Source organism: Capra hircus, chromosome 4 (genome assembly GCF_001704415.2).
Source record: "Capra hircus breed San Clemente chromosome 4, ASM170441v1, whole genome shotgun sequence".
Lineage (NCBI taxonomy): Eukaryota > Metazoa > Chordata > Mammalia > Artiodactyla > Bovidae > Capra > Capra hircus.
This window is the reverse complement of record NC_030811.1, coordinates 112,337,591-112,353,861: the sequence shown is the minus strand read 5'-3', so window position 1 is coordinate 112,353,861 and position 16,271 is coordinate 112,337,591. Positions and strand designations below refer to the sequence as shown.

The 16,271-nt window shown below is 42.2% G+C and overlaps 1 protein-coding gene across 3 annotated transcripts in view; it reads left to right on the top strand.

Moving 5' to 3' along the window:
• The window catches only part of CDK14 (cyclin dependent kinase 14), a 673,238-nt gene that overhangs the window by 272,786 nt on the left and 384,181 nt on the right, over positions 1-16,271 (top strand). For all 3 annotated transcript variants that reach the window (XM_013963116.2, XM_018047444.1, XM_018047443.1), the window contains one exon: positions 10,199-10,293. In XM_013963116.2, coding sequence (XP_013818570.2) covers positions 10,199-10,293 — 95 coding nt within the window. The remainder of the gene's footprint in view (positions 1-10,198; positions 10,294-16,271) is intronic.

The window sequence follows — 16,271 nt, the reverse complement described above, 5'->3', positions numbered from 1 at the left end:
GTACTCTCTACTGCGTTCTGCTTTCTTTTGTATTTTTTATAACTTTGACTTTCTTGTTCAGTGAGGTGAACTGATGTTATGTGTGAAGTTTCAAGTCAGGGGATATTCAGGGGTAGAAATGAACCCCCACTGAGATTCGTGGTCATTTTTCATAGTCTTTCACTTCTCCTCCTTTGCTCATCGTCTGTTTACACTTATCTCCAGACCTGCTGTTGGTTTCTGTTTATCAAAGCTCTGGTCCTGAGGCAGTATGTGTTGCAAACATTTTATATAAAACTTAGCTCTTTCATAGATTTTAGAAATTGTGGTGGAATTGTAAAGGCCTTATAAATCATGACCTTTTCAACATTTTATTCATGTTGAAAATATGACCTCACATTTTTGGGGTTTTTGAAATGAGCAGGAGAAAATCCACGTACATCAAAATACCATCAAATTTTCAGAATAAAGAATTCTCTTTGTTTTCTAGGCCAAGACTATATTTTTTGCTGGAATCTATCTTAATGGCTGTGTGTGTGTGTAAGAGAGAAACAGAGATAGATAGAAGTAGATACTAGGTACATTAACTGATCGAATTGCTGTTTTTATTTATTTGCTCATGGAACAGTGAGTAGATGGCAATGTGACTAAGTTCATAGACACGCCCACACTCACAGACACACACCCCCCCTCAAGTAGTTACCCACTGCTGTATTTAAAAACCATAACACGGCACTGTGATTTTCAAAGTTTAGGATATGTAAGGACTGAACAGAAAACTTGCTTGACATATAACATACAAGTTCCGTGAGAACAAAAGCGTATATGTTTCCCTGTGGTGATTGGCACATAGTACATGTGGACTACTTGTTGGATGATTCTGGGGCCCAGTGCCCCGTAGCCTTGAATTTGGTAGGTTTGCGGTGGGGCCTCATTCACTGGCCACTTGACTTTGAGAGGTGGATGAAGCACCACACTTTGCGAAGCACCTCCTGGTAGGACTCCAGCCATGACTGTGGGGAAGAAGGGGTGGAGAGTCCTGTGTCTGAAAACCTACCCTGCTTTGTGGAGGAGTCCAACAGTGCTTTCGAGGACCAGAGTCTTAGGTGCGGTCCTTAGGCACTAGGGCTTGCCGCCATGGCAAGGAGTATATTTCATGACTTTAGACTTATTTTAGCTTTTGTAAAAGAATACAGTGATAGCAGTTCACATAGTTTTATGTGGGGAGAGGTTATTTAAGTCTAGTCAGACAGAGATAGCTATTATTGTTATGATATAAATGTTTATTCTTCTTAACCAGAAAGTGTAAGGGGATTGATGCCAAATCACATTTCTTTTTTGGATACTTTGCAATATCCTTTCTGTCTATACATGTAACCCACCATAATAAAGTGTAAAAATAGTTCGAAAAAGTAAATGGCCTAACAGCTTTTAAACCTGGTTTTTATGGCCAGACAAAAACAACTGTGACCAAGTCGTTCAGTAACCCTCAGCTCCCCCGTGGTCTCTTTCCTGCCTAAAGACAGCACATGGAGCATGACCACCACTGTCTCCATCCCTGTTCACTTGGCATGAGTTTTTTGTTTTTTTTTTTTTTTCTGCCAAAGGTACTAGTGAGGTGTTTGCATTTGAGAAGAACCGCATGTCTTGCACTCGTGCACAACCTATAAGGCATGGCTGTGTCCAGGAGCAAATAGGAGCAAGATTAGCTGGAGCAGAAAGGCAGCTGGTGGGTCATTTACAGGTTCAACTGGAAGTTACTTAGTTGCTAAGTTGTGTCCAACTCTTTGAGACTCCATGGACAGTAGCCCCCCAGGCTCCCCTGTGTGGGGGGTTCTCCAGGCTAGAATATTGGAGTGGGTTGTCATTTCCTTCGCCAGGGGATCTTCCCGACCCAGGGATAGAACTTGTGTCTCTTGCATTGGCAGGAGGATTCTTTACTACTGCGCCCCCAGGGAAGCCCTCAATTGGAAGTAGTTGGAAACAAAAGTAGAAGTCTTTTGCAGTGAGCAAGTTAATCTTAATGTGGGAAAGTGACCTCTTAGACAAGAAAAACTTTCAATATTTTGGATTTCAGTGCAAATTAGAGGCCTCCCAAGTTCCAGGATATGAAAAGAAACCCTTAATGCAAGGATTGGCACCACTCCCTTTGTGGAAAGGGGTTAGTAGTGAGGGATCACCCTACAGTTATAATCATTCATTATTATAGCTGCGCATGACTTGTGTAAACAGCAGCATACCTCTGTAAGGCCCTCCTTGCTGATGATGGAGGTAAAGGACCTCCCTGCCAATGCAGGAGACGAAAGTGCTGTAGGTTCGATCCTTGGGTTGGGAAGATCCCCTGGAGTAAGAAATGGCAACCCGCTCCAGTGTTCTTGCCTGGAGAATCCCATGGACAGAGGAGCCTGGCGGGCTACCGTCCATAGGGTCACAAAGAGTCAGACATGACTGAAGTGACTTAGCACACAAAATGCTATTTTATAGCATGATTTCAATTTTCTTTGGCCAATCTTATAGTGTTTTTCAGTTTTCTTTGTAATAAAGAAACTTTCTTTACTGTAATAAAGAACTTTTCCAGATATCTTTTATTATAAAAGGAATATATCTTTATCATAACAATTCAAATGTTATCAAAAAGTACTCAAACAAATTGTTTCTATATCCCTCCCCTCATCAATAACCATAGTTTCATGAACAGATTCTTCCATTTTTTTTTGTATTCAGGATCACTTATTGACCATTTGGCAGCTGATTAATTGGTTTCAGTGTTAACAATGGGAAAAGTAACTATGCCTCTGTGAAAAAGTTAAAATTGGTTTGAACCAGGTAAACTCTATTGGGTTGAGCCACTGGAAATTGCTGTGTTAATAGATCAAAAATGTCAAATATTGGCTGTTTCGTGTGGCTAAGCTGTACTTTTAGAGGAATCTCTTCTTTGAGTGATTTAGGAAGCAGTCCTACAATGTGGAAATAGACCCCAGATGACTGATCTTTGCCAGCAGTCAAGAGGTATATAGCAGGGAGAATAGTTGAGGTTGTAATGTCAGGACTACGTTTCAGGTCTGTGACGCTGGGGAAATTGGGAGGGGAAAAAAGCAGGGGAAATATGTAGTGGGGTTGAAGTTAGTCTATTTCCCAACAGCAAGGCTCAACTAAGGAGCACGTAAAACAGTAGACCTTTTGGTGGATGGAGAACAAGTTTTGTGATGTTTATAAAGTATTCCTAACCTATCTTATTATCCTTCCACATTTGGACAGCATCTGGTGAGTGAAAAACATGTCTCTAAATCCTTATGATTTTAGCTAAATTAAGTTTATAGGGCATCACATGCATTTTAACTTTGTGTTTTGGATTAGCTGTGATCTCTTTCCCCATAACAAAGAGTTAACTCTTTTTCAAATAAATATGGTATGTGCTGTGCATAGTTGCTCAGTCCTGTCAGACTCTTTGCAACCCCATGGACTGTAGCCTGCCAGGCTCCCCTGTCCATGGGGATTCTCCAGGCAAGAATACTGGAGTGTGTTGACACTCGCTCTTCCAGGGGATCTTCCTGAGCCAGGGATTGAACCCAGATGTCCTGCATTGCAGGCAGATTCTTTACCATCTGAGCCACCAGGGAAGACCAAGAATACTGGAGTGGGTAGCCTATCCCTTCTCCAAGGGATCTTCCCGACCCAGGAATCCAACTGGGGTTTCCTGCATTGCAGGCAGATTCTTTACCAGTTGAGCAACCAGGAAGCTCGAATTTGGTATATATGTGTATAAAAGTATAAAAAGTAAACATGAAGTGAAAAATACAATTCTGGTTTGTTTTTTTTTTTAACTCGATTCTCTCACTGTTTCACTTCTTAGTTTATGGTTTGTCCGTGTATGTGTGTTTTAGATCAGATCTCATTTAGGGGAAGATTCAGAACTGAGCAGGACTGCACTGTTTCTCCTAACATGCAGCCGCAGTGGGCAGCATACCTTCTGGAACCATGCACAACTTACCCTGGAGCTGTTTTCAGGGCAGGCATGAGTTCCTTTCCCTGTTGCGAGCACCTCATCACAGACACACACAGACAAGCACTTCCGTCTTTCTCTGTGTTTATCTTGTTGTTCTTTTTTGCCCTTAAGTTTTTCCCATTCAGAATATTTTTGCTTTCAAAATATTCAGAATCCAGTAGCAAGTAAGTGAGAACTTCTTGCAGAATATAAATGAATAGATAAATTAGGGGTTTGTGATGAACATATCTGCAGTACTGTATGTTAAATAGGTGAACAGCAAGAACTACTATATAGCACTGGGAACTACAGTCAGTATCTTGTAATAACACATAATGGAAAAGAATCTGAAAAGAACGTGTGTGCGTGTGTGTGCGCGTGTGTGTGCGCGTGTGTGTGCGTGTGTGTGTGTATGCACCTGAATCACTTTGCCGTACACTTGAAACTAACACAGTATTGTAAATTAGCTATACTTCAATTTAGAAATAAAGTAGCTAAGGGAAGGGAGTACACTATTTCTAGAATAAGGTGAATATCAACAGCTTTAGGTCTGTCTGGGGTTCCCTGGTGGCGCAGACGGAAAAGAACCTGCCTGTAATGCAGGAGACCTGAGTTCTATCCAGGGTCAGGAAGATCCCCTGGAGAAGGGGAAGGCTACCCACTCTAGTACTCTTGCCTAGAAAATCCCATGGACAGAGGAGCCTGGAGGGCTTCAGGCCATGGGGTCGCAAAGAGTTGGACACACTCAGTGACTAACACGCACAGAGCTGTCTACCTGTGAGCTTGAGGAAGAAGTTTATGCCCACTGTGGTTGTGGTGTGAGATATGGCTGCTTTCTTGGGTAATGATAGGCAATAATCTTTGTTTTCTGGAAAAATCAGGTAGCAGCACCTCCAGCCCACACCGCTAGGGTTGACACAGAAAGGGGTCATTTAAAATGATGAGGGGAGAATGTGAACACACTCCTTCCTTCCAGAGGCTAAAGGGGAGTGAGCAAGCTTGGATTGTATTTATTTGTGATATCTCCTTTCCTAGCAATAAGATGTCAAATAATGACCTAGAAGACTATTTGACTTAGTAAAGAAAGGTTCTATTTGTCATTTCTTTGTTAACATTGCTTTTAAAATAACCCCTTCCGTGAAAAAAATGAACATGCTCTGAATTTTTTGATAACTCATAATTTATTTTAATCATGATGAGGTTGGTGTTTAGGTAAAATGTATCTGTTTCACCTCAGAGTGGAAACCTAGGATGTTTATTCTGAAAGCGGAAGGTCGAGGTTTGTATATGGTGGATGAGTGGGTGTCTGAGCTTGTTCCCGCACTAAGGGGCGGCTCTCTACGTCCTGTCCTGCCAAGACTTTGCAGTTACCTTTATGAGCAACGTGTTTTTCTGCTTTTGTATCGTTTTGACACGGCCCCAAAATGATTGTTAGAAATTTTACCCTCAACCTTAATTACAAGTCCTTTATGTCATGTAGAATCATACCTTTCCAAGCCTCACTGGTGAAATGAATTGAAAATGTTTGCCATATGTTTGCTTAAAACTTGCAGGAAACCAAGTGTGCTGGGATTGTTAAAGCCAGTGTTACAGGATTTGTTCTGTATGTAAACGATGGGAAAATAACATGTGGTATGTTTGAGATATTGTTCGGATTACAGGGAGTATTATTTTGACAGTGTTTGTCTTGCAAAGGGAGACATGGCGGCTCTGGGGCTTGTGGTGTTAATCACGCGCCCGCTTGGCAGCCAGGAGACCTCCTCGCCTTGGCAACAGCAGGAAAGACAGTATCTGGCACCTGGCTTGGAGCAGAGGCTGTCGGTTGGCAGCTTTCAAGTTAGTCAGGTCTGTCACCCACCCTCATGTTGGTAGATATTATGGACGGTTTTGTGCCCTTCAATGCCATTTTTCTGCCATCAGTTTTGAAATTAATGGCTTATCCTTTTCCAAATACGAGTTCATTATGTTAATCTCAAAAGAAAAAGGGCTTGCTTTCAAACAGTTCTTGGTCATTATTTAACAGATAGTGTGTTTTTTAAAGCGTATGTAAATAAAGTTAGAAGTCTAAAATCTATAATAATTGAGAGTTAATACACTGAAATGTGGAGGCTTTGAGTGTTTCTGTAGAAATGGTAAAATATATATATATCATGTTTTTAAAAAAAGTGAAATGACAGGGACTTCCCTTGGTTTTCAGTGGTTAAGACTCTGCTTCTAATGCAGGGGTCATGGGTTCAATCCCAGGTTGGAGAGCTAAGATCCTACATGCCACGGGGTGCAGCCAAAAAAAGAGAAAAAGGGCATGGCCTTTTTCTGTATAATATCGGTCACAATTAAGAAAAGATGTTTTTTCACAGGATGAATGATGGTAGAGATTTGATTTTACTGAAATTGTAGGAAAAACGCAATGGGAAATGATGGGCATGAAGTCGTTTCTTTGAGAAATGGGAAACAATATAGGTCTAAATAGTCAGAGAAGCAGGGCGATAGTGGGAGAAAAGTAATAATCATAACAATAAAAACAACAACAAAATTGCTAGGGAAAGGGTTCTTAGAGTGTGGATCATCCATGGATTGTAAGCTTCAGTACCTTTTTGGAGGTCTTGCTGATAAGGATGGATCAGCGCTTGACAAACTGAGGGGATAACTTGAAAAATAAAATTGGACAAAATTATAAATGATATATATCTTTCCAAAACTTGCCTAAATCCTTTCATAAGCGTGATACCCATTAGGTCCTTAATTCATTTCACCTATGCATTTTCCCAAACCGTGTAGGTGTGAAGTACTGTGCCTGGCCATCATTTCCAAATACAGTGTTGTTTGAAATCTTGATCTCTGTCTGTCTTAGAGTCTGTCTTAGAAGACTAATATGGGGTCAAATGTCATTTTTAATATGAGCACATGTGAAGCTGGTCCCCAGATTAATGATGAATGTGTCGAAAATGGCCATGTAATATGCTTCAGTTGTTTGAGGCTGATGGTTGAATAATTAAAAGAAAGAAGATTGTAAATTATTGGAATTAACAACACTAAACTCTGTTATGCATCTTTGGGGTGCTTATTGCTTCAAAGTTTGTGTGCTGTGCTGTTTTATTGTTATTTTTGGTAAGTATTTTGTCATGAGTGCTAATTTTACAAAGCTCTGATAAATCTGTAAATATTTCATGTATGTATTCTATTTATTTAATTTTGGGTGCCCTGGGTCTTTGCTACCATGCATGGGCTCTCTCCCGTTGCAGTGAGTGGGGTCTGCTCTCAGCTGCAGTGAGTGGGGTCTGCTCTCAGCTGCAGTGAGTGGGGTCTGCTCTCAGCTGCAGTGAGTGGGGTCTCCTCTCCAGCTGCCGTGAGTGGGGTCTATGCTCTCAGCTGCAGTGAGTGGGGTCTCCTATCCAGCTGCCGTGAGTGGGGTCTATGCTCTCAGGTGCAGTGAGTGGGGTCTCTCTCCAGCTGCCGTGAGTGGGGTCTGCTCTCAGCTGAAGTGAGTGGGGTCTCCTATCCAGCTGCAGTGAGTGGGGTCTGCTCTCAGCTGCAGTGAGTGGGGTCTGCTCTCAGCTGCAGTGAGTGGGGTCTCTCTCCAGCTGCAGTGAGTGGGGTCTCTCTCCAGCTGCCGTGAGTGGGATCTGCTCTCAGCTGCTGTGAGTGGGGTCTGCTCTCCAGCTGCAGTGAGTGGGGTCTCCTATCCAGCTGCAGTGAGTGGGGTCTGCTCTCAGCTGCCGTGAGTGGGGTCTCCTATCCAGCTGCAGTGAGTGGGGTCTGCTCTCAGCTGCAGTGAGTGGGGTCTCTCTCCAGCTGCTGTGAGTGGGGTCTGCTCTCCAGCTGCCATGAGTGGGGTCTGCTCTCAGCTGCCGTGAGTGGGGTCTCCTATCCAGCTGCAGTGAGTGGGGTCTGCTCTCAGCTGCAGTGAGTGGGGTCTGCTCTCAGCTGCAGTGAGTGGGGTCTCTCTCCAGCTGCTGTGAGTGGGGTCTGCTCTCAGCTGCCGTGAGTGGGGTCTCCTATCCAGCTGCAGTGAGTGGGGTCTCTCTCCAGCTGCAGTGAGTGGGGTCTGCTCTCAGCTGCCGTGAGTGGGGTCTGCTCTCAGCTGCCGTGAGTGGGGTCTCTCTCCAGCTGCAGTGAGTGGGGTCTCTCTCCAGCTGCAGTGAGTGGGGTCTGCTCTCAGCTGCCGTGAGTGGGGTCTCCTATCCAGCTGCAGTGAGTGGGGTCTCTCTCCAGCTGCAGTGAGTGGGGTCTGCTCTCAGCTGCCGTGAGTGGGGTCTGCTCTCAGCTGCAGTGAGTGGGGTCTCTCTCCAGCTGCAGTGAGTGGGGTCTCTCTCCAGCTGCAGTGAGTGGGGTCTGCTCTCAGCTGCCGTGAGTGGGGTCTCCTATCCAGCTGCAGTGAGTGGGGTCTGCTCTCAGCTGCAGTGAGTGGGGTCTGCTCTCAGCTGCCGTGAGTGGGGTCTCCTATCCAGCTGCAGTGAGTGGGGTCTGCTCTCAGCTGCAGTGAGTGGGGTCTGCTCTCAGCTGCCGTGAGTGGGGTCTCTCTCCAGCTGCCGTGCACGGGCTCCCCGCTGTGGTAGCGCCAGTGGTTGTGGCGCTGAGGCTAGTTTCTCTGCTACATATGAAACCTTCCCGGATCAGGGACTGAGCTTGTGTCCCCTGATTGGCAGGTGGATTCTTTACCACTGACCTACCAGAGAAGTCCAAAGTATTTTTGCTTTTTTGTAGGACTTCCCTGGGAGAGCTTAGACTTCCTGGCCTTGGGCAGCGCATGAAGCTGCCGATTCGGTTTCAGAGAAAACATACTTCTTCGTGGTCTTCTGGTGTTGGAACCAGCCACACCAGGGAATTCTCAGTCTGAATGGCCTTCTTTGGCCCAATTAGGTATTTATTGAAGTATATCTTGGGATTAAAGATATATTATAGTTCTGAAGTAGGTTTGCCTGGTGAAGACAGTGGAAATTGAAGGCAATAAGAAGCTTGCATTCATGGGGGTCATACGAGAATGTACCAGTCTCCACATCCTCTCTCTTTCTTCACGAGGGACTGTCCTGAACAGCCTTTTTTGCATGATGACTCCATATCTAAAATATCATTTTATTTGAGTGAAATATTAGATAATCTAGATTTGTTGTTTCTCTTAGTATGTTAAAACATAGGTATATCTTTTTATTTTTTAAAATAGACTTTATTTTTCTAGAGCAGCTTTAAGGTCAAAGCAGAATTGAGTGGAAAGTGCAGAGGATTTTCATGTCCTTTCTTCCCTGCCTCCCACCCCAACCCTCCCTACTGTTGGCATCTCTCACCAGAGTGGTAGGTTTGTTACGAAAGATGAACCTACCTTGACACCTGATAATCACCCAAAGTCCAGAGTTTACACTAGGGTTCACATTTGGTGTTATAAATCCCCTTTTAAAGAGGGGGGCTTGCAACATTATTGAGTATCAAGGGTTTGAGGTTTGTCCAGGGCCATCAGTATCAGTAACTAGGTTCTCAATAAATGCTTGATGAATATATCAGCAATTACAAGTTTCTGATAGAACACATGTAAAACATGCATTTTGTGTTTCTTTTTTCTCTTTAGGGTATATACCAAAAACCAAATTTGAAGACACAATGTTACTAAAATGATTAACAATGATAGAAAAAGATGTTCTTTGAATGTTCTACCTGACTGGTCATTGGTATAGGCCAAAAGAAAAAAAATGTATATATAAAAGATACACCATATGAACACTAATCAAAGTCAAGCTGAAGTGGCAATATTAATATCAGACAAAATACTTCAGAGTGAAGAAGATTACCAGGGACAAAGAGATGCTTTATGTATTGATAAAAGGGCCTGATTCACAGAATGCAACAATCTTAAATGTTACATGTGGCAAACTACAGCTTCAGAGCACACAAAGCCAAAACTAGGAGAATTCAAATAAGAAATTGACAGATCCCCAATTACAGTTGAGGATGTCACCATCCCTCACTTAGGCACTGAAAGAACCGCTCTCCAGAGAACTAGCAAATATATTGAAGAATTCAATGACAACATCAACCAATAGGCTGTAGTTGACACTTACAGAAACCTCCATTCAACATCAGCAGAATATATATTTCATACATATGGAGATAAGCCATATCTATATTGGCATAGAAAGTGGGAAAATAGGTATATTTCATCTGATGATGTAGCAGTACAATAAAAGAAGCTTATCAGTAGGTTGTTACCCGTAATAACTGATCTCTGTTCACTGTATCTTCCAGCCTCTCTGTTGAAAGGACTGAAACACGCTAACATCGTGCTACTTCACGACATCATCCACACCAAGGAGACACTGACTCTTGTGTTTGAATACGTGGTGAGTAAGATGAGAACTCAGCTTTTATAATTAGGAACAAAATTCTTTTAGTATTATCATAGAGTTTTGTCTTTAGGGAGCTATACTGAAGTAGTTCATCTGAGTACATGAGACTTATTTTGCATAATTTTGGATGGTTTGTGTTTTAAAGAAAAATCCAGAAACAATGTTCAGTTGAAGTTTCATTAGCTATATGATCTGTTATAACCTGTTTGTTACTAGTACACTTTCTAAATTTCAGGTTTATCAAGTAATATAAAACAATATGATGGTGATCACTCCATCAAAGGAAGTTCACAGACAACAAAAATGTTTTCTCCTTTGGATTTATAACTTGGTTTCAGAAAAGCATCCTTATTCGGGTGATTTTTGCATAGAAAAGGCTGATACTTACAATTTAGACTTCACAGTTCTTCCCCTTGGTTAGTATTTCAGCTATTAATTAAAACTTCCAATTTGCATAGCACACAGTGTAATGATCTTATTGTGTTGAGACTTGGGCTTGAACTCATAATTAATCTTTCTCCGTTTCTCTTAGAAAAACATATGGTATTTGTGTAGCACCATTTCAGCATTTAACTGTGGAATCATGAAATGTAACCATGATAATTAACATCCCAATTTTCACAGATGGATCTGAGAACATGTAATTTACAAGGTACAAATGACATTGGTGGAGACTTTTATTAAGAAGAGTAGCTATTGGTATTGTGACTATATTAAGATCCCATTTTGTAATTACCACACTACTTTTTAAAAAAAATGGAAATAGTGTCCATTTTTCCTTAAAAATATATAATAGAATGAATATTTACAACATTTTATCTTGCTAATGTCTGCCTGAGTCTGTTTGTCATTTGAAAATTGTTGTCTCATGAAAAAGCCATTCATCTTGTCTATTTACATATAAATGATGGATACATTTGAATAATATGGTAATGTGGCTACAAGGACAGCTAGAACTGAGCAGTTGCATATATTACATACTACCAAGAATGGATGCAGATTCAAACATCAGTGCAAATATAATTTCTTTTGTTTAATTGATGATTTGGGGGTCAATAATGTATTCAGCTGATTTAAAATTGGAATTTTTGTTCCATATTTTCTAGTATGTCTAGTTGCAGTATTTCAGATAAATCCAAATTTTTTTCTTAGTATACTTCAGTAACTTATAAAAGGGGTTTCAAAAATATTCTTGTTCCATCCCCCCAAATTGGATGATTTAATTGAGAAGAAGAAAAATTTAGTTTGGTCCCTAAAATCAGTAATGTTGATAGAGTAATGAACAAAAATAATGTGACATTGTGTCTTTCAAATCTTAAAAGAAAATGAAATATATGTGTGAGGCTAAAAATATGCCCATTGAAGCACACTGTCATGTGATGCTTTTATGTTCTGTGGAATTGCCATATAAAAGGAAGGGAATGCACCGTCCTGCAGTATTTGTCAACTGCTTGTGGCTGGCTGCTAAACTCTTCTTCTTTGTGTGTGTGAACTTTCCCTTGGCCCCAGTTCTTGTGGAGACATGCCAGCTCCTCTTCAATAAGCCACATAATAGCATGCACATATGCAGCACTCTGTGGGCATTTCATGCCTTTGAGAAATGGAATATTGCCCGCTACCTAGCAGCCGTCAGACTGCAGCCATGCCCTACAGTGAGCCCTCAGGAGGCCCTACAGTGAGCCCTCAGGAGGCCCTACAGTGAGCCCTCAGGAGGCCCTACAGTGAGCCCTCAGGAGGCTCAGGATGTGAAAAACGCAGGAGACTGGCATGGTCTCAGTGAGCTCTGACGCTTACATCATGCCATGCTGGTGGCTCAGTGGTAAAGAATCCACCTGCAGTGCAGGAGACTTGGGTTCAATTCCTGGGTCTGGAAGATCCCTTGGAGGAAGAAATGGCAACCCACTCCCATGTTCTTGCCTGGAAAATTCCACGGGCAGAGAAGCCTAGTGGACTACAGTCCATGGGATCACAAAGATTCCGACAGGACTCAGCGACTGTGCACATTATAATACATACATAGAAAAGCACTGAATTCCTTAACTTGAGATGTCTGGTTTTCTTTAATTAACAATGACCTTTTGATGTGCAGACTACCTGCCCTTTGTTGCAAAATTTCTGTGTAACCTGGCTCCTCCCCTCGCCTCCTTGAAGCAGTTCTCAGGTTCTCTTGAGATGCTATCACCCAGGCTTGAAATCCTAAAATTTCCTGCCAAATGAAACATAACTCTCAACCTTTAGGTTGTGACTATGTCTCAGGTTGACACCTAACCTCTCTGGGGCAGCGAAGAAGTAGATTTCCCTGTTGTCTTTCAGAGAATGGGCACACTCGTGTCATTCATTTCTTATGACTGCCCTCCTTGCCTCATCTCTACTTCTCTGTTCCACCTTTCTTTCTGTATATTCCCAGGGTTCTCTGCCTTTCTCTTCACTGCCTTCCTTTGCTTGTTATCTTCTGTTCACTTCATCTCCTACCCTTTTGCCTCTCTGATGAAGTTAGTACTTCTTGTTGCCTCAACTGTAGTTTGTTTGGCTTTTGTTTGTTCTAAGTAAAATGTTCCATTGACTGTCTGAAATCAGAGTTGGGGAGGCTGGGACAACAGGTTGGGAAGGGGAAGAGCTCTGTGCTATGGAAACTGCTTAGAAGAGTTTTCCAAGTTAGAGTAGGGAAGATGTAGACTCCTTAACCTGAGACAGTATTAACCTGACTCGGTGATAGTTGCCTAGTATAGAAATAACTTCCTGAGTATTTCCTAAAGCTTTTGTTTTCTTACACTGTTTTTTCATTGCTTGCCTTTTTTTTTTAACATATGCCAATGGAAAATTAAGATTCTTACATACTTTAATGAATTAACTGGGGCTTCTCTCAGAGCTCAGTTGGTAAAGAGTCTGCCTGCAATGCAGGAGACCCCAGTTTGATTCCTGGGTTGGGAAGATCCACTGGAGAAGGGGTAGGCTACTCAATCCAGCATTCTTGGGCTTCCGTTGTGGCTCAGCCTGCAATACTTTTTTATATGCCAATGGAAAATTAAGATTCTTACGTACTTTAATTGAATGTATTTAATCAGATTGCTTTCCTCACAGTACCTGGCAGGAATAAAATTTCTTCCCTTGCATGTTTCACAGCAGTGGAAGGGTGATAGAAATTTCAAAGCATGATGTGCCACAGGAATTAGAGCGGACCTAGTGGAGGGAGGCAGAGTAGGAAACAGGAGGGCACTGCAGATTTGAGATGATGAGTGAAGGGTCAGAAAGGGAGGCGAGATAATGTTTAAGACAAGTGTGACCACAGTACTGAAAACCAGCAATGAAAACGTACTGAGCTTTATGCTGGGCACTGCGCTGGGGGTTTTGCATTCATTTTCACTTTTGATGTTCTCAGTAGTCTTATGGATCTGTGACTGTTGCCACTTTACAAAGAAGAAACCTAAGGCTTGGGAAGATGAAATGCTTTTTAGGATTTTGCAGCAAGAAAGATAGACTCAGATCCATCTCACTTTGAACCCTAGTGGCAATGCTGGATCTCCTGTTTATGTTCCACTTTACTTAGGGTGAGCCGTTGGTCAGAAGGAAGAAAGGAAACTTTCTTTTTTCTTTCCACAACTCTTCGTTTTTCTGCACTTAAGATATAGCTGTACTTAAATCCTAAATATGGTTCAAGTGCTTTATAGTTTAAATAAGTATTGTAGACTCGCTGAAAACCCAACCCATTTAAAATTTTAATTATGAAATATGACATGTACATGCCTGATGTGTTTCACTGGGATCTACCAAATACATACACACAGCCTTGTTATTTAGCAAGACCTAAGTCAATATCAGGCTTCCCTTGTGTCTCAGCTGGTAAAGAATCTGCCTGCAATGTGGGAGACCTGGGTTCGATCCCTGGGTTGAGAAGATCCCTTAGAGAAGGGAAAGGCTAACCACTCCAGTTTTCTGGCCTGGAGAGTTCCAGGACTTTTAGTCCAGCGGGTCACAAAGAATTGGACACAACTGAGTGGCTTTCACTTTCACTTTTCCCTGATATCTCAGTTGGTAAAGAATCCGCCTGCAATGCAGGAGACCCCAGTTTGATTCCTTGTTGGGAAGATCCCGTGGAGAAGGGATAGGCTACCCACTCCAGTATTCTTGGGCTTCCCGTGTGGCTCAGCTGGTAAAGAATCCACCTGCAATGTGGGAGACCTGGCTTCAGTCCCTGGATTGGGAAGATCCCCTGGAAAAGGGAAAGGCTACCCACTCCAGTATTCTGGCCTGGAGAGGTCCATGAAGTAGCGAAGAGTCAGACACGACTGAATGACTTTCACTTTCAAAATCAATATCAAACATTTTACTCCGCAGTTTCCCAAACTTAATGATGATATAGCCACATTTAAAAATTGTTAACGTCAAAATTATTTTCTAAAAGATGTTGATTTTTATAGTTCCATGTAATTAACAGTATCTTTTTTGAGGGAGTGGACCAAGTATATTAAACAGTGTAAGAAAAATCCATGCCTCATACCATTAAAACCTAGATGTGCCGGGAAAGTAACATAATTTAAAATTCATTAGTTATTATTGGATCTTTCCTTTGGACTTTATTAACTAAGTTATCAAGGGTTTTTTGGAGGTATCTATGGAATTTGTTCCACAGTGTAAAAGATTCTTATTTATGGTAGTGTACACACCGTATATAGTTCTGTTTTTGTGCTTTATAAAAGAGCTCTAAGCCTGGCTGCCTTATATTAAAAGTCCCATGAATGACATTTTAGGTTACAATAAAGTCTGCTGAAGGCCAGAATAATTAAATAAGTGATGAAAAGTTAGAGATGTGAAAGAATATTTGAGGAAATGACTTTGGCGGTCACTCCTAACGTGATTCTGGGACTTCCCTGGTGGTCCAGTGGTTACCACTCTGCCTTCCAATGCAGGGGGTGTGAGTTTGATCCCTGGGAGGGGAGCTGAGATCCCACATGCCTTGTGCCCCGAAAACCACAGCACAAACTAAGAAGCAGTATTGTAACAAATTTAATAAAGGTAATCACTGCAGATGGTGACTGCAGCCATAAAATTAAAAGATGGTTAGTCCTTGGAAGGAAAGTTATGACCAACCTAGACAGCATATTAAAAAGCAGAGACATCACTTTGCCAACAAAGGTCCATCTAGTCAAAGCTGTGGTTTTTCCAGTAGTCATGTATGGATGTGAGAGTTGGACTATAAAGAAAGCTGAGCACTGAGGAATTGATGCTTTTGAAGTGTGGTGTTGGAGAAGACTCTTGAGAGTCCCTTGGACAGCAAGGAGATCCAACAAGTCCATCCTAAAGATCAGTCCTGAGTATTCATTGGAAGGACTGATGCTGAAGCTGAAACTTCAGTACTTTGGCCACCTGATGTGAAGAACTGACTCATTTGAAAAGACCCTGATTTTGGGAAAGATTGAGGGCAGGAGGAGAAGGGGACGACAGAGGATGAGATGCTTGGATGGCATCACCGACTCAATGGACATGGGTTTGAGTAAGCCCTGGGAGTTGGCGATGGTATCACTGACTCCATGGACATGAGTTTGAGTAAGCTCCGGGAGATGGTGAAGGACAGGGAAGCCTGGTGTGCTGCAGTCCATGGGCTCACAAAGAGTCCGACACGACTGAGTGACTGAACTGAACTGAACTAGGAAACAAGATCATTAAAAAAAAAAAAGTGATTCAGGGGATAAGAGGAGATTGTTAGTGTAGGCTATCTCAGAGTATTGGGTAGAACTCCTAAAACATCTGAAGGTTACTTTCTTACACACTTTCAGAATGTTTAGATACAGGGATCTGCAGGCTGCAAGGCTGACATCCACCTGGACGTGTGCCACCCACGCTGCTCATGGCTCTTGTGTAGCCTGTGGGTCCCCTGGTTGGTCCTTCCTTCTTCCAGTTGTTAACCAAGCAGTGACTCTTATTAGCTTGGAAAGGTATGTGGTTTCATAATGGTCTGAAATATTATTATAGCC